The sequence below is a fragment of the Cervus canadensis genome, chromosome 1 (assembly GCF_019320065.1).
Source record: "Cervus canadensis isolate Bull #8, Minnesota chromosome 1, ASM1932006v1, whole genome shotgun sequence".
NCBI lineage: Eukaryota > Metazoa > Chordata > Mammalia > Artiodactyla > Cervidae > Cervus > Cervus canadensis.
In genome coordinates this window covers 62,935,726-62,958,646 of record NC_057386.1, presented here as the reverse complement: position 1 = coordinate 62,958,646, position 22,921 = coordinate 62,935,726, and the positions used below count along the sequence as shown (strand labels likewise).

At 43.8% G+C, this 22,921-nt stretch overlaps 1 protein-coding gene and 1 long non-coding RNA gene across 5 annotated transcripts in view; both read left to right on the top strand.

Moving 5' to 3' along the window:
• Window positions 1-4,222, top strand: part of LOC122451399 — a 245,581-nt gene extending 241,359 nt beyond the window's left edge. For all 4 annotated transcript variants that reach the window (XR_006272411.1, XR_006272405.1, XR_006272410.1 and 1 more), the window contains one exon: window positions 480-4,222. Coding sequence is in view for 1 of the 4 variants with exons in the window: in XM_043484218.1 (XP_043340153.1) it covers window positions 480-519 (40 nt within the window). In the remaining 3 variants the exon portion in view is untranslated. The remainder of the gene's footprint in view (window positions 1-479) is intronic.
• A 6,857-nt stretch (window positions 4,223-11,079) lies between these two features.
• On the top strand, window positions 11,080-15,927 carry LOC122451353. Its single transcript, XR_006272383.1, has 3 exons — window positions 11,080-12,953; window positions 13,612-13,701; window positions 14,562-15,927. It is a non-coding gene; the product is annotated as an uncharacterized LOC122451353 (long non-coding RNA).
• Window positions 15,928-22,921: the final 6,994 nt, after the last annotated feature.

Sequence of the window (22,921 nt, the reverse complement as noted above, 5' to 3'; positions counted from 1 at the left end):
TTCACCAAAATATGATCATACAGCTTTTAACCCCCTTTTATTTTTTGTGATACATAAGTCTTTGCATGTTTCCCTGGAATGAATTCCTAGAGGTGGAACTGATGATTATATAAGGTGAACACTTTAAACAGTATTAAAATACAGTGTTAAAACAAAATAAAACAGTATTATCAAACTGCTTTTCAAAAGTTCTCAAAATTTCACTGAGAACTGCACAATTCTTTACACCTTTCATCACATGGCTGATCCAGGTCAGAAAAGGTGTCAAGGATCTGTGGGCCAAGCAGAAATATGGGAAGGACTAAGCTAAGGACCGTGTCTTCAGGGAATGGCATGTTGCATTCAAATTGTACTTTTGTTTTACTAAGAGGATTTCTACAGATGTGCTGTGTGTCAGTTTTCAAAAATGAACACAGGAAAGCAAAAAAAGCAAAGAACAAAAAAATGAAGAGTGCTTGTTGTCTTCCTTGTATCTCCAGAAGGAACATCAGGCAGAGGATCGACAAGGCTGCAACCTGATTTGACCCTGTGTCACTGCATCATCACGTCACTGCACCTCTGGGTGGGGCGTGTTGATGCCGCAGCGCCTCCTGAAGCTCCACCACCTCAGTGCAGAAGGTGCAGGGGCACAGACCGCCTCTTCACTTCTTCCCAGCAGGAGGGATGGCACCGAGAAGCGGGGGCAGCCGAGGCTGGCCTGTCTGCCCCCTCGATGGCCTCCAGGAGCCTCTTTTGTGTGGTCCGAGCCCTGGCTGATTGGCAGCAAGTTGAGGGTGGTAGATTTCCTGTGTCTCCCACTCTCTGTCCACAGTGGTCACCCATCAAGGAAGGGAACCAAAAAAAGAACAAAAAAGCTGCGTGGCACCATCTTTTCTGGCTCTGCCTTCCATGGCGCTTTCTTTCCCTCTCTCCTGTTCTTCTACCTCTCCCTTCAGCCCCTGTGAGGATGAGGTGAGGCGGGGAATCTGTGGGTGGTAGAGGAGGCACTGAATGGGGCGTGTAACCGATGTCCCCTGTGTCTGCTCTAGACTCACGGAGAGCTGACCCACGAGCTCAAGAGATTGCCCTGGACTCTGTTCAGGGAAGACGCACTTGAGGTTGGGACTTTCCAAATGTCCCTCGGTCTCTTTATACCTGGCCTTTCTCTCTGCCCTTCAGCTGCCCTCAGCCTTCCCTTCCGTCCTCTGCAGACAGGATGTTACCCATGGAGTCCACCCTTCTCTTGCCGGGACCCTAGCTTCTTTGCCTCAGCGTGCTCAGGCTCTCCAGCCGGCACTTGCTCACACCAGTTTTTTCCACGCTTGTAACTGGACTGCTGACAGCTGGAGAAAGCCACACAGCCCTGTAGATAGACGGGCACCCCTCCAGACGAGTCACCTGCACCACAGCCGGGCACTTAGAGCCTTCAGAGGCCTGCTGTTTGCTGCTATTTCCCACTCTCTACAGAAGGACTTCCAAAACTTCTCCCTGTCCTGCAACAGTTGCTACTTACTGTACCACCCAACCTGCCCAAGGCACACATGCTTGTTTGTCAAGTGGCAACTGATCCCCCTCCAAGATTTCTGAAAGAATTAAGCACAATTATCGAATAGGAAATCCATTATTTTGAAGAGTTGACTCAAAATGGGGTGAGGGAGGGAATGTGACAAAGAGGAGAATGTAGAGAAGGGGCCTTCCTCTGGAAGGAAGGGAGACAAGTGTCGATTCCCCAACTTCTCAGGCTTCCTTTTAAAGCCTTCTTCCATCAGTTCTCGCCCATCATGGTCAAGGGCTCCAGAGGAGATGGTGCAGATGGCCCCCTTCCCCACGGCCGGGCAGTGACAAGATTCTGGAGAGCAAACCCACAGGGTGTGTCTCTGTTATTCCGTAGGTGCTCCTTTAGATTCAAGATGACTGTGGTCAGGCAGTTTGCCACTGAGATTTGATTAATAATTTTTTTTCTGGGCTGTGTTCCCTGGGACATATTGAGGTTCATGTTCAGTGGCTAACTTTTTTCAGGCTTTTCATTTCTATCCACTTCTCTCAGCTTTGGACATAGCACATAGCCACAGAAATGTGCACAGAGAATTCAGCACACAAGAAATTTGCATTTGACTCCTTGAACAGAAAGTCTCTGTATGTCCAGGGAGTTGGGGAGCAGAGGCCTCTTTCCACTCCTCAGGGGATGACCAGTCGCATGAGTTGGGCTCTGTCCTGTGTTGGTGGAAGGCCACCTTAACTTGACAGAAAGGGGCAGCAGAGCAGGCTAGCAGGTATCCACTGCGAGGCTGAGGACCACGTGCATTCATTGAGAGCAGGGTGGGGCCCTGCCAATCTGTTCGGACATGCTGCCAGCTGGCAGCAGGACTGAGTCCTCCCCCAGGAGAGCTGGAGAGCACGGAAGGCCGGCCTGGGCCCTGGCCTGGTGAGTGAGCAGAAGCTTTCAATGTATGGAGTATCTAGTGAACACTGGCCAGGACAGCCCGGCTCCTCACAATTCCCTTCCCAGTTTTCTGCCGGGGACTTAAGTTTTTTCTAAGGGAAAACTTCGCATTTGTTTTTGGTATCTTTAGTGTGTATGTGTGTGTTTGCTCTTGGTGCTAAGCCTCTGTGATTATCTATAGGAACTGGCAGAAGCACTCTCTCCTTTTCTCACTTTGAGTGTTTGACCTTGTGACCTTGTGTTCTTGTGAAACCTCTGCTGTGTAATCTCATCAGTTTCCTTCCTGTACGATCCCCCTGATTTCCCCTGGAATATCCCATGGGCATTTTTATGTCAGCAGACTGGAATGTTTCTCTCGTCCCTGGGAAAAGCTCCTCTGGTCTTAGTGAATTCAGAAGTGGAGGAATTCATAAGATTTAGGGAGTCTGCCTCAAATTGCCTCCTAGTATAACTTCCCACAAGGACTGGAGAAAGGTTAGAACATTCCCCTGCCGTGTCTGGGGATGGAAAGGGGCAGGATCCCTTTTCCTGCCAAAGTCACAAAGAGCCAGCTGGGACCACAAGCACACTTGCTGCAGTCAAGGGCCCAAGCAGAAGCAGCGATACTAAGGCCTACACAGTGGCACCTCCTACTTGCCTGTGTTGGGTCACTCTTCCTCATAAGACCGTGGCAAAGCAAGAGCTGACAGATAAGGAAACCGAGCCTGGGAAAAGTCAGCCATTTTCTTAAAACTACACATTGTAGTAGATGGCAGAGAGAGGGTAACAGTTAGTCTTGTTTTATTTTGAGCTGAGTGGTCCTGTAAGGTTGTATCAGGTTACGAGGAAGATAAATGCCTCTTGGGAACCTTGCAACAATCCAGGCCTAGCCAGTCTTTAAGGCTGATTTTATCCAAAGCAGACAAATTCTTGATCTGATTTGAGGTGGTGTCACGAAGCTCCTGGAGAAGGAAATGGCAACCCACTCCAGTGTTCTTGCCTGGAGAATCCTGGGGACAGGAGAGCCTGGTGGGCTGCCATCTATGGGGTCGCACAGAGTCAGACACGACTGAAGTGACTTAGCAGCAGCAGCAGCAGCAGGAAGCTCCAGTATTACATGCATGAAGTTCAGTCATTATAACCATTCTTTCATTTGATGGGTTGTTCCCAGTTACAGTTAAAATATCTTTGTGTGTATAATTCTTTGAGCATTTATTTACCCCTAAGTGTAAATTAATTTTTTGAATATTATTAAACATAGCAGCTAATTGAGAGCTGATTTATTCCCTTCATGTATTTATTCTATCAACATGCATTTAATCTGGTCTGAGGACAAGATACTGTGAGAGTTGAAAGAGGAGGAAGACCTGTCTTCCTCCCTAACTGAGCTTAAAACGCTACCATAAGATACCAAATAGTAAGCCTTAAGAATAACACAAATAGAAAAAAAAAAATCGATTGAGAGCAGGAATTAAGGATAAACAGCTGGGGAATTCAGAATGCATGCTGAAAGGCAATAGGAAGGTTAAGCATTTGTGAAAGATGGTGAAGATCTCAAGTGGAGATGATCACGATGCAGGGGGTGCCAAGTGAAGAGAAGCGAGGAAGGCATTCCTGGGGAGGGAAAGCTATAAGCAAAGGTGCTGGGGGTGGGAAACTGCCACATTTGGCTAGAGATTTCAAGTCATTCAGTTTGACTTAAAGGAAAGGTGCCTGTGAAAGGATCAGTTCAGTTCAGTTCAGTTGCTCAGTCCTGTCTGACTCTTTGGGACCCCATGAATCACAGCACACCACGCCTCCCTGTCCATCACAAACTCCCGGAGTTTACTCAAACTCATGCCCATCGAGTCGGTGATGCCATCCAGCCATCTCATCCTCTGTCATCCACTTCTCCTCCTGCCCCCAATCCCTCCCAGCATCAGGGTCTTTTCCAATGAGTCAACTCATCACATGAGGTGGCCAAAGTTTTGGAGTTTCAGTTTCAGCATCAGTCCTTCCAATGAACACCCAGGACTGATTTCCTTTAGGATGGACTGGTTGGATCTCCTTGCAGTCCAAGGGACTCTCAAGAGTCTTCTCCAACACCACAGATCAAAAGCATCAATTCTTCGGCGTCCAGCTTTCTTCACAGTCCAACTCTCACATCCATACATGACCACTGGAAAAACTATAGCCTTGACCAGACGGACCTTTGTTGGCAAAGTAATGTCTCTGCTTTTTAATATGCTGTCTAGGTTGGTCATAACTTTCCTTCCAAGGAGTAAGCATCTTTTAATTTCATGGCTGCAATCACCAACTGCAGTGATTTTGGAGCCCAAAAAATAAAGTCTGACACTGTTTTCACTGTCTCCCCATCTATTTCCCATGAGGTAATGGGACCAGAGGCCATTATCTTAGTTTTCTGAAGGTTGAGCTTTAAGTCAACTTTTTAACTCTCCTCTTTCACCTTCATCAAGAGGCTTTTTAGTTCCTCTTCACTCTCTGCCATAAGGGTGGTGTCATCTGCATATCTGAGGTTATTGATATTTCTCCCGGCAATCTTGATTTCAGCTTGTGCTTTCTCCAGCCCAATGTTTCTCATGATGTACTACTCTGTGTATAAGTTAAATAAGCAGGGTGACAATATACAGCCTTGATGTACTCCTTTTCCTATTTGGAACCAGTCTGTTGTTCCATGTCCAGTTTTAACTGTTGCTTCCTGACCTGCATTCAGGTTTCTCAAGAGGCAGGTCAGGTGGTCTGGTATTCCCATCCCTTGAAGAATTTTCCCGAGTTTATTGTGATCCACACAGTCGAAGGCTTTGGCATAGTCAATAAAGCAGAAATAGATATTTTCCTGGAACTGGATAATAGGATATAAAGATTAAAAAGGCATTTTGAGGCCTGTGTTCAGAGGATCTTGAGTGCCAGGCCAAGGAGTATGGTGTCTCACCTGGTAGACAATGAAGACCCTGTGAAAGTTTGTGGACAGGAGAGTGCCAGGATTCAAACTGTGCACAAAGAAGACTGATCTGGGGTGGGGGGTGGTGAATTATGGCTTGGAGCTTCCTGGGGGATATTTCTTGAGGTCATCAAGGCTTGAACTAGGATGATAGTGGTAGGAACTGGAAGGGGAAATTCACCCATGAGATGGTCTCTTGGCTATAGAGGAGCTTTGGTCCCTGAGGGGGCGGGGGTGTCGAGCCTGGGTATGCGGGAGAATGTGGAAGAGAAAAAGCTAGCCCACAGAGCCGGCTGAGGTGGAAATCTAAGGTGTGCCCTATGGACACTGGGACTGCAGGGAGCAGCTGGCCTCCAGGCCCAGTGGGTTCTCTCGGGTGAGGAGAATAGTGAGTGACCATGACGGCGAGGAGGATCAGGGGAGGAGCGTGGCCAGCATTTGACTTCATTCACAAACGTTTTTACTCTGATGGGCCCTGTTCTGGGTGCTAGGATTCGGGATGACCAGGGACAAGTCACTGCTTGCCTGGAGCTTTTCTTTTTTAATAGGACATCCAAATTAGGTCAAATTTTTAGGCAGAGTGCTAAATCACAGCTTTCCTTCACTAGTTGTCATTCTCAGTGTGGGACAATTTAGCATCTGTTGCACCTCAAACTAAAGACAGGACTTCCAGCTCCTCAAGGAGTTCTGAACTCTTCCCAGTCAATACCCCTGGCACCTGCCTACAGTTACCTGTAATGTCACCCACCTACCAGTACCTGCCCCCATCAGAAGTAACTACTTTTCTGACTTCCATCATCACACATTTATTCTGTTTGTTCTTGAACTATAAAATAAAGGTAATTACACATTTTAGGGAGCTTCTTTTGCTCAATATTGTGTTGTTGAATAGAATAATAACTTTGATTTCTTATTCTTTTTAAAATTTCGGGGTATTCCATTGCACAAATATCCCACATTCTATTTATCCATTCTACTACTGACAGACATGGATTGTTTTCAGATCTTGGCTGTTAAGAACAGATCTGCCAGCAGCCTTTGCATCCATGATATTTGAACAAATGCACTCACTTCTCTTTGATGTTTTACCTAGGAGTGAAGTTGCTGGATATTCATTAACTGTGTATTAAGTACCTATTTTATATCCAGCTCTGTGCTGGGTGTTTGATAATTATTAAATGTGAGCAGAAACATGGTCCTGTTCTCATTAATAGTCATAGTAAATGTGTGACTCTGAGAAAAAGGAAGATATAAGATACACTTTTACCTTTTTCAGCATGTAGAGGGCTGCTCACTTCCTGGAGACAAGTGATTAAAGCGCCACTGCTGGGGCTGGACTAGAGGTGGGTTTCCAGTGGGGCTTGGGTGAAGAGGAGTGAGGAGTTCAGCTTGGCTGCCTGAGGGCCCTGTCAGCCCAGTCCTCGGGTACATTCCTTGGCCTGGGGGGCATTTCTGGCCTTGATCTCTGACTCTGGAGGTGGTTGGGATAATTGAGAGCTTATGCCCCACTCCCCAAAGACTGGTTTTAGCACATATCTAACCTGCATTTTAATATTATCCTTCTGACTGGAAGCATTTGGAAATGGTCCCTGCCCTGCTTTTAAAAGGTGGTGTTATTTTATGAACATTTAGACATTGATTAATAAAATTCCGAACCCATTAACTAATGGGGGAAATGCCAAACTTTTTTGGTGTATATCCAAGAGAGTAAATGTAATAAAAACTATCCCAAAAGGTAAGTTAAATTATATATAGCCTTTAGGTTTTTTTTTTTTTTCCCCTCCTGATGGCCTCACCAGATGTTTTAAAATACAGGACACAGGCCTTTCCCCCTTGTTTTCTCCAGGGAAAGAAGAGAGGAAACTTGGCTCAGCTCTACTTAACTTGGGGGAGGGAAAAAAAAAGTTGTAACAGGTATGTTGGGAATCCCCAAGCTGCTGGTTCATAAATATGAAGGCAAGGGAAGAAAACTGTTGGTTTTTTACCTAGTTTTTCTCACTCGCCTCCACCCACCCTTCTCAGATCAGGAATTCTGCTTTGATTCCTAAAGCAAGAAGCTGCTTTTGTCGGGTCCCCCGGGGCTGGGGAGGCGGGTGAGGAGTGGGGGTGGGGCGGGGCGCACTGAACGGCGTCCATCTTGGCTGATCCATCTCCCGTCTTCCCTCCCGGATGTGCGGGCAAGGCCGTGGCTTGAGCAGCAGGGATGGCGGGTGCAGAGTGAGTGTCGTATCAGCTCCTCTCCACAAACTGCCTTCTGAGGCTCTGGGATTCTGTTGTAAACCCAGATTTTTATTTTTGCACCTTCCCTCAACCCCCATCCAAGTTCCCTGAATCTGAAAGGAAATAAAAACGGCTAAACAGTTGAGAGAGAGGATATATCAAATCCTTCAGGTCACATCCTCTGTTTCTGCCATGATTAGCCATGGAAATAAACGTTTCGAACCTGGTGGCAGCTCTTCCCGCTTGGGCTCGGAGTTGGCTTCCGCTGAGCTGGGTCTCTCCTCTGCTTCTAGCACCTTCTGCGAGGTCTCGAAGACTTGTTCAGAAGGAAGAGCAGAAGCGGGGGGTTCTCTGAGGCTTTACCTAAGCCTTAAAATTCTCTTTGAGACCAGCGTTCCCAGTGTTTCCCTGGCGCATGGACTGCAGCAGGACGCCAGGAACCCCTTGGAGCACCGGCCGCAGACCCGACTCCTCCCGTTGCGGCGCCTCCGCGGCCGCAGAGTGGAAAGGGGAGGCTCTGCGGAGAACCACCCTGGCCCAGAGTGAAGGCAGGCCAGATCCTTCACAGTCGGTGGTGTGGGAACAGTCTCTTCACAGGAAGTGCAAACAGGCCAACTTTTATTCATCATCTTTAACTTCCCTTTGGGTAGAGTTTTCTATTCTGACTGCCCAGCAGAATCACTTGGAAAACTTAAAAAATGTATAAAAACACACAAATAGCAAAAGCAAGTAATGAACCTCACAGGCAGTTGGTAGGATGATGGAGTTTAAGTTCAGTTAGCGGCGTATCTGTGCCCCTGCCATGTTTTAGTAGAGAAAGCTACTGTCTTAAAACGTCTTAGAAATGCAGCCTCCTGGGACTACAATGCAACCAGGATTCTAACAGGGAGTCCTGGGGGACCGGCAGGGGGAGGAGATGAAGTCAAGGGGAAGAGACTGGGGAGAGACAGGGCAGTGAAGAAGGAAGAAAAAAATCTAGACTACAGTTGACCCTCTGCCAACTCTGTGACCTTAGTAGAACCCTCTAATCTCAGCTGGGCTTGGGAAGAGTGAAGAGACAATCATAGCATATGGTTTAAGAAGGTGAGCTTTGAGGCCACACTCTGGATTCATCTCAACTCTACTGTTTATCAGCTATGTGACTTTGGACAAGTGATGTAATCTTTCTGAACTTCAGCTTCCTCATCCATAAAATCAGGATTATGGAGTTGTCCTGAGCTTTAGACAGAATAATGTAGGTAAACTTCTTGGAAAAGTACTTGACACAGATTAAGTTTTATATGCAGAGTACATCATGAGAAATGCTGGGCTGGAAGAAGCACAAGCTGGAATCAAGATTGCTGGGAGAAATATCAATAACTTCAGATATGCAGATGACACCACCTGAAGAGGAACTCAAAAGCCTGTTGGTGAAAGTGAAAGAGGAGAGTGAAAAAGTTGGCTTAAAGCTCAACCTTCAGAAAACTAAGATCATGGCATCTGGTCCCATCACTTCATGGGAAGTAGATAGGGAAACAGTGGAAACAGTGTCAGACTTTATTTTTTTGGGCTCCTGAATCACTGCAGATGGCGATTGCAGCCATGAAATTAAAAGATGCTTACTCCTTGGAAGGAAAGTTATGACCAACCTAGACAGCATATTAAAAAGCAGAGACATTACTTTGCCAACAAAGGTCCGTCTGGTCAAGGTTATGGTTTTTCTAGTGGTCATGTATGGATGTGAGAATTGGACTGTGAAGAAAGCTGAGCGCCAAAAAATTGATGCTTTTGAACTGTGGTGTTGGAGAAGACTCTTGAGAGTCCCTTGGACTGCAAGGAGATCCAGCCAGTCCATCCTAAAGGAGATCAGTCCTGGGTGTTCATTGGAAGGATTGATGCTGGAGCTGAAACTCCAATACTTTGGCCACCTCATGCGAAGAATTGACTCATTGGAAAAGACCCTGATGGTTGGAGGGACTGGGGGCAGGAGGAGAAGGGGACGACAGAGGATGAGATGGCTGGATGGCATCACTGACTCGATGGACATGGGTTTGGGTGGACTCTGGGAGTTGGTGATGGACAGGGAGGCCTGGCGTGCTGCGATTCATGGGGACACAAAGAATTGGACATGACTGAGCGACTGAACTGAACTGAAGTCTTAAATGTATTTGTTATTGTTATTGTCTGTCTCCAGGGTCAGCTAATGGAAGCCACGCAGACAGCATTTTTATCTTGTGCATGATCAATTTATTTAATATAATGACTCTTCATAGGGCTACTCATCTGATACCTTACTTATTTTAAGGCTATTATGGGTGTATGTGTTGGGAGGAAAGGAAATGGACCAGATAGTGACAAACAATCCTTGGTTCCTTCACAAATAATGTACTGTGGAGGTTAGAGTTTAATGCTTAGTATGTATTTTGAAGATTGTTATTCTAGAACTTCCAGATGTACAAGCTGGATTTAGAAAAGGTAGAGGAACCAGAGATTAAATTGCCAACATCCATTGGATCATAGAAAAAAGCAAGCAAGTCCCAGAAAAACATCTGCTTCTCCTTCACTGACTATGCTAAAGCATTTGTGTGGATCACAACAAACTGTGGAAAATTCTTCAAGAGTTGGGGATACCAGACCACCTTACCTGCCTCCTGCAAAACCTGTATGCAGGTCAAGAAGCAACAGTTAGAACTAGTCATGGAACAACAAACTGATTCCAAATTGGGAAAGGAATACATCAAGGCTGTATATCGTCACCCTGCTAATTTAACTTATATGAAGAGTACATAATGCAAAATGCTGGGCTGGATGAACTCAAGCTTGGATTAAGATTGCCAGGAGAAATACCAATAACCTCAGAAATGCAGATGATGCCATCCTAATGGCAGAAAATGAAGAGGAACTAAAGGGTTTCTTGATGAAGGTGAAAGAGAGTGGAAAACCTGGCTTAAAGCTCAACGTTCAAAAAGCTAAGAACATGGCATCTGGCCCCATCACTTCATGGCAAATAAATGGGGAGAGAAATGGAAACAGTGACAGAATTTATTTTCCTGGGCTCCAAAATTGCTGTGGATGGTGGTGACTGCAGCCATGAAATTAAAAGATGCTTTCTCTTTGGAAGAAAAACTATGACAAACCTAGACAGTGCATTAAAAAGCAAAGATGTCACTTTGCTGACAAAAATAGTCTTGTCAAAGCTATAGTTTTTCCAATAGTCATGTACAGTGTGAGAATTGGACCATAAAGAAGCCTGAGTGCCATGCTTTTAAACTGTGGTGCTGGCGAAGACTCTTGAGAATCACTTGGACAACAAGGAGATCAAGCCAGTCAATACTAAAGGAAATTAGTCCTGAACATTTATTGAAAGGACTGATGCTGAAGTAGCTCCAGTAGTTTGGCCAACTGAGGTGAAGAACTGACTCATTGAAAAAGACCCTGATGCTGTGAAAGATTGAGTATTGGAGGAGAATGAGGTAACAGAGGATGAGATGGTTGGATGCATCATCAACTTAATGATTATGAGTTTGAGCAAACTCTGGAAGATAGTGAAGGACAGGGAAGCCTGGTGTGCTGTGGTCCATGGGGTCACAGAGAGTCAGACACCACTGAATGACTAAACAACAACAAAATCCTCCTCTCCATCTTCTAGTTTTTATTCTAAACTTTTGTCTTAGGACAAAGTAGGTTTTACTGCATTAAAGACCCAGAATTCTCATTGGCTTCACCCAACCCAAGTTCCTTTTTCATATACATGCTATGTCTTCTGTGTGTTGGCAGAGGGCATGCCGCGTCTGTCCATCTCTAGAGATCCAGGGCGGAGGCTCCATCTTGCTGTGCTTCCCAGGTCTTCACGGCTGTGGGAAGGGAATGTGGAAAATGATGTACTGTTTCCTAAGCTTCTACAGAAGTAACACTAGGGCATTTCTCTGAAGCTGGACTGCTTTATTAAGTTCTGAGTCTTCCCTTTCCAGATATGGTTTTCCTTATAATTTTATAGTCACACTTTTCTTGATTCTGCTTTTGGAGAAAGCATTGCAAAAATAATAAGCTAATGGTGATTTTTATCACTATCAAATCAGACCTCCTTCTTAGTCTCACAAGAGATGTTGGCCCCAGTGCAAGGAGAATGTGTTAAAATATATATTTTATAAGTTTCTCCCTTTTCATGTTTTTCACTATTTTCAACATATTGTTTCCCCAAATTCCTGCTTTTCCAAAATCCTCAAGAAAAATGTCTGAAAGAGTCATACTCCTTTATCATCACCTGCTACAAAAACTTGAGTACAATTGACATCTGGTCATCTCCCATGCTCAACCCAAATGTCTGATGTGTGGTAGTCAAGGCAAGTGAGATGCTTCCAGGGGCATGACCCTCTCCTTCATCATGTCCGTAGTCAGAATGTCTGTGGAATTGATCTCTGCAGCCGAAGAAATAGATGTCCGTAAAGTAGGTGGGCCATTCATGGAGCAAACACTTATTGCGTGACTATTCTATGCTGGACATTGGGCCAGTTCTTCTCAGTCAGCCACAGTGATTCAGGTGCACTCAGATCTTGGCAAGGGAAGAAAGCAAGTATGGGGTTCCCCAGAGAGCAAGCTGATGCAGTGTGACCCTGTGACCTTTCCTCTCGTTTCCTATTTCAGACTTCTCTCCTAGTGGGACCTGAATGTTCCACCATGCTCACTGTTGTTATCCTGTCCTCTGTTACTGCCTTTCCTCCACCAAGGCTGAGGTGCCAGTTCAAATTCTACCCATCCTTGGAAACCAGCCGAAAACTTACATCTTTCCTCAGCTCTGAAGGCTTTCAATATCACCCCTTCTCCTTATCTTACCTACGAAAGCCCATTGAACATGCCTCTCTGCTACCTGTTAGGGAAACCACCTACATATGCTTTATGACTTAACCATTTTGGGGAGACAGTCTATTCTCTTTACATCAAGTTTCTTTAAGAAAATGGTCTTGTTTCCTATCAAGTTAATGGATTCAAAGTAGCTAACCCATTGGAGGTATCTGTGGTTCGGTCCTACATATCTTTCAGTAAGAAATGCATGATAAGTAAATATTGAATAGGAGTAAACTTGCTCTTGCTCTCTGTCTCTTTTTTTCCCCCCAGGAAGATGGAAAGAGAAGTTGTGACTACCTTTATCACTATGGCTTTGCCTCCTAGCCTTCTAGCCTTGGGCACATGAGATTTTTTTGTTTGTTTGTTTTGGTGGCTTAAAACAACAGGAATTTATTCTCTACACTTCCTGAGGTCAGAAGTCCCAAATCAAGATGTCAGCGAAGTTGGTTCCTTTTGGATGCTCCAAGGGAAAATCTGTGCTGTGCCTCTCTCCTAGCTACTGCTGGCAAGCCTGGTGTTGCTTGGGTTATGGGTGCATCTCTTCATCTTCACCTTCGTCTTCACATGGTGATTTCCCCTCCACTCATTTCTGTGTGTCCGTGTCTTTTCTTAGAAGAGCACTGTTCTTTGGATTCAGGGCTCATCTTAATCTAGTATGACCTCACCCTAAAATAACCCTAACACAGCTAATTATAGCTGCAAAGACTGTGTTTCCAAATAAAGTCACATTCTGAGATTCTGGGTGAACATAAGTTTTGGAGACACACTATTCAACTCACTGCACTAACTAAAGGCCACAAATATTTTCTTCTATGTTTTCTTCTACAAGTTTTATTACTTTTGCTGTCACATTTAGTTCTGTGATGCATATTGGTTTAATTTTTGTGTGTGATGGTAGTTATAGGTAAATGTTTGTTTTTGTGCTTATGCAATCCAGTTACTCAAAAACTATTTGTTGAAAAGATTGTCTTCTACCTTGAATTGCCTTTGCATCTTTGTTGAAAATTGATTGATCATATATGTATGAGTCTGTTACCAGACTCTGTTGACTTTTTGGTCAATGTCACACTGTCTTGATTCTTATAGTTTTATAGTAAGTCTTGAAATCAGGTATAGTGAATACTGTAGCAAAATTCTTCAGAATTTTTTAGGCATTGTAGTTAAATTGCTGTTTTATATAGTTTTGATAATCATATTTATTGGGGCATCATATTTATTGAAATAGATTGAAGACAGAGTGGTCTCAGTATAAGTTGAGATAATCTGCTGTGAAGAACAACACACAAAGGTGCCAGTAGCTACAGAAGGACATGTGGTAAGAGTGTATATTTCTTTTATTTTTTGTCTTTTTAAAAAATTTATTTATTTATTTTAATTGGAGGCTAATTACTTTACAATATTGTGGTGGTTTGTGTCATATATTCACATGAATCAGCCATGGGTGTACTTGTGTTCCCCATCCTGAACCCTCCCCCCCCCCCCAATCCCATCCCTCTGGGCCATCCCAGCGTGCCAGCGCTGAGCACCCTGTCTCATGCATGGAACCTGGACTGGAAATCTATTTCACATATTGTAATATACACGTTTCAATGCTATTCTCTCAAATCATCCCACCCTTGCCTTCTCCCACAGATTTCACCTTGCTTATAGTTTCCTTTGTTGTGCAAAAGCTTTTAAGTTTAATCAGATCTCATTTGTTTATTTTTGCTTTTATTTCCATTACTCTGGGAGCTGGGTCATAGAGGATCCTGCTGTGATTTATGTCGGAGAGTGTTTTGTCTATGTTTTCCTCTAGGAGTTTTATAGTTTCTGGTCTTACATTTAGACCTTTAATCCATTTTGAGTTTATTTTTGTGTATGGTGTTAGAAAGTGTTCTAGATTCATTCTTTTACAAGTGGTTGACCAGTTTTCCCAGCAGCACTTGTTAAAGAGACTGTCTTTTCCCCATTGTATATTCTTGCCTCCTTTGTCAAAGATAAGGTGTCCACAGGTACCTGAATGTATCTCTGAACTTTCTGTTTTGCTCCATGGATCTATGTTTCTGTCTTTGGGGCACAGGAGAACTTTAGGGGCAGTGTAGGCAGAGGCCAGAGGGTGTCACCACTGCTGTGTGGACTCACTGACATCCGGGATGCCAGGCACTGGTGCTTTCATTTGCTGTCCTCTTCTTGCAGGCACCTCTGAGCTCCTCACATCAGCATTCATCACTAAGATGCTGAGAGAAGAAGATGGATGGAAAAGATGTATTCAGACAAAATTAACTATAAAATTTACTTATAATTTAATTTCTTCACTAAGAAATGTCTGTTGTTTTCACAAGGGAAAATGTCTTTAGTGGAATCAAAAGGCTGCAGAAATAAGGGGTTGAAGTGATGTCCATGGTCTGGAATAATCAGCCCATTTTTAGTTCCTGGTTCTGAATGCCCCCAACCCCCTTCTTAACCTCCCATGCGGGAGGATTTACTGGTTCCCTGATCCCATAACTTAACTTTCTTCCTCTCTTTTTCTTTTGGATTATGGATGTCTACTTGAGTTAGGCTGTAATAACATAACTTATCACTGTCGACCATTCAGTGCTATGTTTTGAGCCTTTTGACTAAATAGAATAAATTAGTGTCTTATTTTAATAATGGTGTGAGTTGAGAAGGGTAAGCTTATGTAAAAAGTAAGAGATAAGCTGCACAGTTAGGGAAAAGACTGAATAAAAATGACACTTGTCAAAAGAAGTTGCTGAATTTTCTGCCACTCTTGCCCTGGACCAAGTTTCCCCCATACCCGGATCTACCTGCAGGCAGGTTTCAATATCCTCAACAGGAAAACCTATCATATTTTCAGTCCTCCACCTTTCTGTAGTTCTTAGGGGTTCTTAGGGACAAAATGGCTGCTCCTCATTCATTACTTGAAGTGTTGCAAGCTCTTCTTCCTGGAAGAGCTTACCTCCTGCTCAGCCCTTTCTTTAAATTTCCTGGCAAAGTTATTTTAAGCACCCCTCCCTCTGTTTATTCTCTCCTAGGGAAACTTCAGTGACTCTGCAAGGAAGCCCGAGGGCTTTACCTTCTATTCCAAAGGCCACCACTTCGCTTATCTTCCCACTCAGCCCCCTGTGCTCCCAGTCAGATTTTTTCCAGCCACACCTCATCTCATGGCCTTCCAGTCACTCTTTCCCTATTCCCACACTTCCAGAAACCTCCAGTTTCTTTCCGAGGCCTTTCCCAAATGCTTGGGAGAAGAATGGGTCTCTCTCCTGGAAAGCCATCCTCACAGTGGCTCATTTTGCCACTCTTTAATCTTTACCTAATGAGAATGATAATAATAATAGTAACAATAATAGCAATAGCTAACATGCCTAATGCTTTTTAGGTGCTTGTCACAGTCCAAAGCATTTTACATAAACCAACTGATTTAATTCTGGCCAAAATCCTTTGCAGGCTTCCCTGGTGGCTCAGATGGTAAAGAATCTGCCTGCAATGTGGGAGACCTGAGTTTGATCCCTGGGTTGGGAAGATCCCCTGGAGGAGAGCATGGCAACCCACTCCAGTATTCTTGCCTGGAGAATCCCCATGGACAGAGGAGCCTCGTGGGCTACAGTCCATGGGGCTGCAAAGAATCAGACGTGATTGAGTGACTAAACACACAAAACCCTTTGAAGTGGTGTATAGTTAATTTTATGTGTCGATTTAGCCAGGCCAGGGTGTCCAGGTATGTGGTGAGACATCATTTCAAAGGTTTTTGTGGGGCGTATTGTTGGATGAGATTAACATTTAAATTGGTGAACTTTGAGTAAAACAGACTGTCTTCTATAGTGTGGGCGGGCCTCATCTAATCAGTTGAAGGCCTGACTAGAACAAAAGTCTGACCTCCCTCAAGCAAGAGGAAATTCTGCCTTCAGATGATCTTCAGCTGTCACCTGCAATGTTTACTGTTTACTCTCCGTTGAGTCCCTAGCCTGCCGGCCCACCTTTCAGACTGTGGACTTGCCAGTTTCCCTAATTGCATGAGTCAACTCCTCAATACCTCTTTCTATATAGAAATAGGATATATACACATCTTATTAGTTCTACTAAACCCTGACTAATTCCAGTAAGTATTTTTATAATTTTCCTGTTCTGCAGATGTGATAACTGGGACACAGAATTTAGGTAACTTGCCGAAGGTTATCAGTACTATAAGTGGTGCAGTTGAGAGTCTGTCCAACCCCCGGGTCTGTGTTTTTTTGCCATGAGATTAAATACATGTCATTTGTGCTGCATTCAGAACTGTTTGTTTATCAGTCAGTCTTGTGTATCTTTTATTTGTTTTTTTAGTTATCAGCTTTGAGAAGACAGAATCTGGTGAATGTACTTTGTAGAGTCCTAGGCTAGACTTGTGAAAGGAAGGTGTTTGGGGAAGTTGCTGAAACGTGGATGGAGCTCGTTGTAAAGGCAGTCAATGGTCTGCATTGTTTACTCCTTGACCATTTTCCTTTCTACAGATGTTCGTCTCAGGACAGCTGAGTACGGTCCTTCGTTTCACCACGGCAAGACATTTTAGGCAGTATTTTATGAATTACACTTTGAGTTCCCTAAAGTGTAAAAAATTACACTTTGAGTTCAGAATAAAAGATATGCCACATTTTAGAAGAGTTGGATCTTTAAAAGTTTCAGCGTATGTGCTCACCTTCTGTATACTGCAGGGCACAGCACAGATAAGAGTTCAGATCACCCTTGCTGTTCCGAGGCAGACAGACGCACTCCAGACAGGGAGATGTGCCGCTGAGTCTGAGGGGACGCACAGCCGCGCGAGCAGCATCTCTGGGCCCTGCCCGGAGCTTCATCTCCTTGGAGTGGGAGCGTGGGGGCAGCTCTCCTAGCATGACATTCGTGCTCGCTGTCCCTCAGGCCTTTCCTTAATGGATCTGTGTTTAAGGCCCTGATGTAAGCCTCTTGTTGCTAAAAGTCAGTGAGAGCTCTGTGACTTCCACAGCCCGATGGGCACCTTTGCTCTTGGAGCCATCTTCATTTTCCACTGGCCTCATGTGGTTGTTTCCGCAGGCGTTTTGTTTTATTTTCTGGAGTACTAAGCAAGACCAGCAGGGTAGAATGGGTGCCCAGCAGTAGAACTTTGTCTATCTGTCTGTCTCTCATACACACACACACACACACACACACACAACACAACACACATGCACACACACAGAGTCTTCTTTAGGCAGGTCACCGCAGCACTAAGCACTATTTTCAACCTTTCAGGCTATCAGGCACCAGAGTGTTTAAAGTTTTAATAGGCTTGGAGTTGACCCTGAAGTCCACCACCATTTATATTCATCTGTAATTTATGGCTGCCTCTTATTTAGTTGGTTGAGCAAATTGTACCTAAGAGTATTCTTTGAGTCTTGGCAGCGTGGTGTACAGTTTCACGATTCAGCAGTGTTTTTGCCAAATATTTGGCTTTTCTCCCTGCTTTCTTTTGGATGACATTCTCAAATACTTCATTTGGAGCTTTGGTCTGGAACACACTTTATCAGACACCTTTTGTGTGCCAAGAGACCCCTTATCCATTCTGTTGAGGCTGACTTTCCACATGCTAACACGTTTATTTCTAAATTGCTTTTAAAGTCACATTAAAGCCATGTTTCCAAATAACATAAGGTGACGTGTGGTGCCTTTGGACCTCTTGGTGCCTGTGGCCTGTTGATTCTCCCCACGCCCTCCACCCTTCTCTGGATTTCAGTTGAGGGGAAATTCTTCTCTAAGTGGAGAGGTGAGGGTGATGGTGCCTAACCAAGCCATAAAATTAATGTTTATTGCAGAAATAAAAGGGCTTACTTTGTTATGAGGTATGTGAGGACATGTTTTGGCCTCATTTCATGTGCTCAGTCTAACCATGCCCCAAAGATTAAATCAAGGCTATTATGGGTATAATTTATTTCTCTTTCTAGGCTGTCATCATGTGTGTCAATTCGGGATATTGCGTTTTCCCACTTTCAGGAGTAAGGTCCATATCTGGCACACACAGATGGAAGGCCATCTATGAAACGTCCCTGCAGCAATTTGTTTTCAGTTTCACCAAATCTGATTTTCTAGCCGAGTCCAGGACTACTTACTCCCTTTTCTATTCACTAAGCGTTATGGAGATCATCACCCTGAAGAACTTGGCTCCCAGTGGTGCTCCCTCCAAACAAGTATTATGATTAATACACTGTAATCATGTAATCTGCTAGAAAAATGTGATCTGAACACAAAATGTGCAATAGAATTAGTCCTCCACTCACACCATTAATCGTCCTTTAAGATCTGAAGAGGGATTAGCAGTTAAATCTTTTAACATTCTTCTTTATAAGTGGAGAATAATTTAACCATCCTAACCCTTTGTGATAAGGGAATGGGAATTTAGGTTTAAGTATGAAATATAAGCTTCCCATCACTCTTCCTTCAGGATTCCTGTTACACGTGTGGGCCAACTGAGAAGTGTCTGTGGTCACACTGCAGCCCACTCTGAACTCTCTCCTGCCCGTCCCCCCATGTTCTGTGTTGCTGCCTCTTGCTCTTGTCTCGTGGTTCAGAGATGCCTAATATGAATACAGTTTGTGCTTACTGGTGGCTGAGGCATGGAAACTATGTATAAGATACTTAATTCTTTTTTAATCTGAGTACTTTTTCTCTTCAGCATCGCTTCTGCAAACTAAGAGCAGATAAAGTGTCATAAGACTATGCCAAATGACATTCAAAGACACTTGAATAAGAAATAGATGGGAAGAAGCACATTTTCCCTTTATTCAGAGGCTTCAGTGCCTACACGCACAGGGAGACTTCTGCCAAATGCTTCTCCATGGCATTACAGGACACACGGTTTCAGAATCAGTTTCCTTCCATGAACCTCAGGACAAGGGTGTGCAAAGGGGAGGCTGATTCTGTGATATTTATTTATTTTTTTGTGTGTGGCTAGAACTAATGCAAACAGTTTATTATTTTGCTAAAAGTGCTCATAGGCCTCTTATTTTGCTAGAAAGTAAGGTAGTGCTCAAAGATTAATGGAGACATATCAAAACCACAGAGGAGCCAGCTTGAAAGGGCTCCTACTGGTCGATCTGGGTCAATTTAAGCATAATAATGAATATGATAGTAATGGATTATAATACACTGAATAAAAATCTACGAGTTCACGCTGACACAAGTAGAAAAATAAATAGGAGAAATACATGCGGACTAACAATCATGGAATCAAAATAATAAAAAAGAATAAAATAGAATGTCATGTAATAAATACAGAAGGAATGATGAACTTAGAAAATCGACCACTGATGCGAAAGCTTGTGGGTGAAGGTTTGGTAAGGAACAGGATGCTTTCATAAGCTAAGGGGCTGTTGTGATGAGCTTAGTTGCTCAGTCGAGTCTGACTGTCTGTGACCCCCTGGACTGTAGCCCACCAGGCTCCTCTGACCCTGGGATTTCTTAGCCAAGAATACTGGATTGGTTTGCCACTTCTTCCTCCAGGGGGTCTTCCCAACCCAGGGATAGAACCTGCATCTCTTATATCTCAGGCTTTGGCAGGAGCCAGCAGGGACGCCCAACAGTACTGGAGTGGGCAGCCTATCCCCTCTCCAGGTGAACTTCCCAACCCAGGAGTCAAACCAGGGTCTCCTGCACTGCAGGTGGATTCTGTACCAGCTGAGTTCCCTGGGAATCTTACAGGGCCTCCCCACAAATTACTTGTTAATTACATAGGAAAAAAAAAGAGTTACTTCACAGTGGAGAAGTCCTGTGAACACCACCTTATCCAAGTGATAGAGGTCAACATCGGCACTAACAAAATTCACTGAGAGCAGAGCCTCCTCATCTGAGCCCTGAGGAGTATGCAGCCTGGCCCTTTGACGTTTCTACCAAAAATGCATGATCTGAATCTGATTGTGAGGAAAATAAAGGGTCTGTGACCTTCAAAGTGAATAGGCCAACAAAAACAAAGGCTGGGTAAGTGTTCTCCTCTGAAGGAGACTGAGAAACGTGACCCCCAAATGCAGAGTGTGTGCCTGGCGTGAATGTTGTAAAGTTCATTTGGGGACCTTTGACAAATGCTGGAAATGACCTGTGCAGATAAAAAGAATTGCACTAAAATTAACTGCACTGTGGTTTTGTAAAAGACTGTCCTTGTTTGTAAGAAATATACTCTGAAGCATTCGGGGGTAAAGGCATATAATGTCTTCACATTACTCCCAAATGTTTCAAAAAATAATATGCATGTATATGTATACATACATATACATATGTGTGTGCACATAGAAAAAAATACATGCAGGTGCCCACATACATTTACATGTGTATTTTTATCAATTATCTATTTATTACCTCTGTATATATTTGTCTTCTATCTATCTATCATCTACTGGTCTATCTAGAGAAAGAGAATGATAAAACAAATGGAATAAAATAAACAATTGATGATTCAGGGTAAAGGGTATATGGGGTGTACCTTGTACTGTTTTTATAACCTAAATTTTAAATTATTTTAAAATAAAAAGCTAAAATACTTATAGAAACAAATATGATTAAATTTGATGTCAACAAACAGCATGGGAAATCCACTATTGCACTACACTTGCTTTCTGTTCGACCCTGCTGGCTACTCTCTGAACTCTGGGACTCACAGCCGGGGCGAGGAGTCTTTTCTCCTATCTGTGGTTGTTACACTGAGATCACAAACTCACCTTTCACAAAAGGTTCAGAGTGATTTATAATAGGAGAATCTTAGATATCTTTGCAGTTAAGAATAATGGTAGTGGTTTCTCTTCAGTGGGCCTTAGGTGCTCAGCAGGAACTATGTCATCCTGTCTAATCCTTGCTGCCACTCAATTTGATGAGGATTCAAATCCTCTTTGTCAGTTCCTCTGCACTTAATGATGTAAATGGACGTGGCAGCCCACTAGAAACAATTCATGGAGAAGCCCATTGGTGAGCCCCTGCACAGTGAATTGTGTCCAGTAAGTGGTGGGTAAGCTTATTTTACACAGGTTTTCTGCAGCAGTATTAGTTCCAATTTAACCATCATACCATGGATGGACATTTATTATATTTTGGCAAGAGTAATGTATTTAAACACACAAACAAGGATTTTCTTTCTTTCCCTCTTATATGCAAACATTCCACTGCAAAGTCATCAACAAAACTTGACGACATTCCCAGAAATACATTCTAAAATAAAAATGAAATCTTCAAATCAATGCACAAGTGCTATGAGTGAAAGAAAGTGAAAGTGTTAGTCTCAGTCATGTCTTACTCTTTGTGACACCATGGACTGCAGCCCGCCAGGCTCCTTTGTCCATGGAACTTGTCCGTGGACAAGGATACTGGAGTGGGTCCCATGCCCTTCTTCCGGGGATCTTCCTGACCCAGGGATCGAACCCAGGTCTCCTGCACTGCAGGCAGATTCTTTGCCATCTGAGCCACCAGGGGAGCCCTGCACAAGCACTCTGTGTGTGTGCTTAGTCGCTCAGTCGTGTCTGACTCTTTGTGACCCCATGGACTGTAGCCCACCAGGCTCCTCTGTCCATGGGATTCTCCAGGCAAGAATATTGGAGTGGGTTGCCATGCCCTCCTTCAGAGGATCTTCCTGACCCAGGAATTGAACCAGGGTTTCCTGTATTGCAGGGGGATTCTTTACCAGCTGAGCTACCAGGGAAGCCTGCACAGGCACTACAGACATTAAAAATAGAAAACTCAGAGATTAAGTAATTGAAATGGAAGAAAAAAGGAAAATAACATGTATTGATTTCCTTCTGCAATCTGGGTGACTTATAACACCAGAAATGTATTCTCTCATAGTTCTGGAGGCTAGAAGTCCAAAACCAAGGTGTCATCATGGCCATACTTTCTTAGAAAGTTCTAGGTTCCATTCTTGCCTCTTTTAGCTTCCAATGGTTGCTGGCATTCCTTGGATCATAGATGCATCACTCCAGTATCTACTTCCATTTTCACATGGGCTCCTCTCCGGTGAGTCCATGTGTCTGAATTTCTCTCTCCTTATTATAAAACGAGTAATTGGATTAGGGCTCACCTTTATCCCGCATGTCCTTAATGATATTGCATCTGCAAAGATCCTATTTCAAATGGGGTCCCATTCACAGATACCGAGGGTTAAAACTTCAACATACCTTTGGGGAATACAATTCAACCTATGACACAATCCAATATTTTAATAGAGGAAAAATATGACCCAAGTTATATTAAGAGGAAATGGGATCTAAATCCCTGAGAGCAATGGCTGTGTCTGCTACTTGCTCTGTTCACACTTTGGCTCTGTTCACACAATAGAGATTCTATTGACCTGAGGCTGGAGGTCGCACTGGCTCAATTAGTTACAGAAATGGTTTTCTGAAATAGGAGGCAAACTTATAGGTAACAAATTATGCAACTTCTTTCAGGCAACCACATATGGTGGCACCACATTCCTGGGTTAAGTCTGCAGAGAACATTCAAGAAGATACACTTACATAACCAATCTAATCATCTAAATAATTATTTGTCAAATCCTGAAATTGGTAGGAAAAAGAAAATCCACCCAG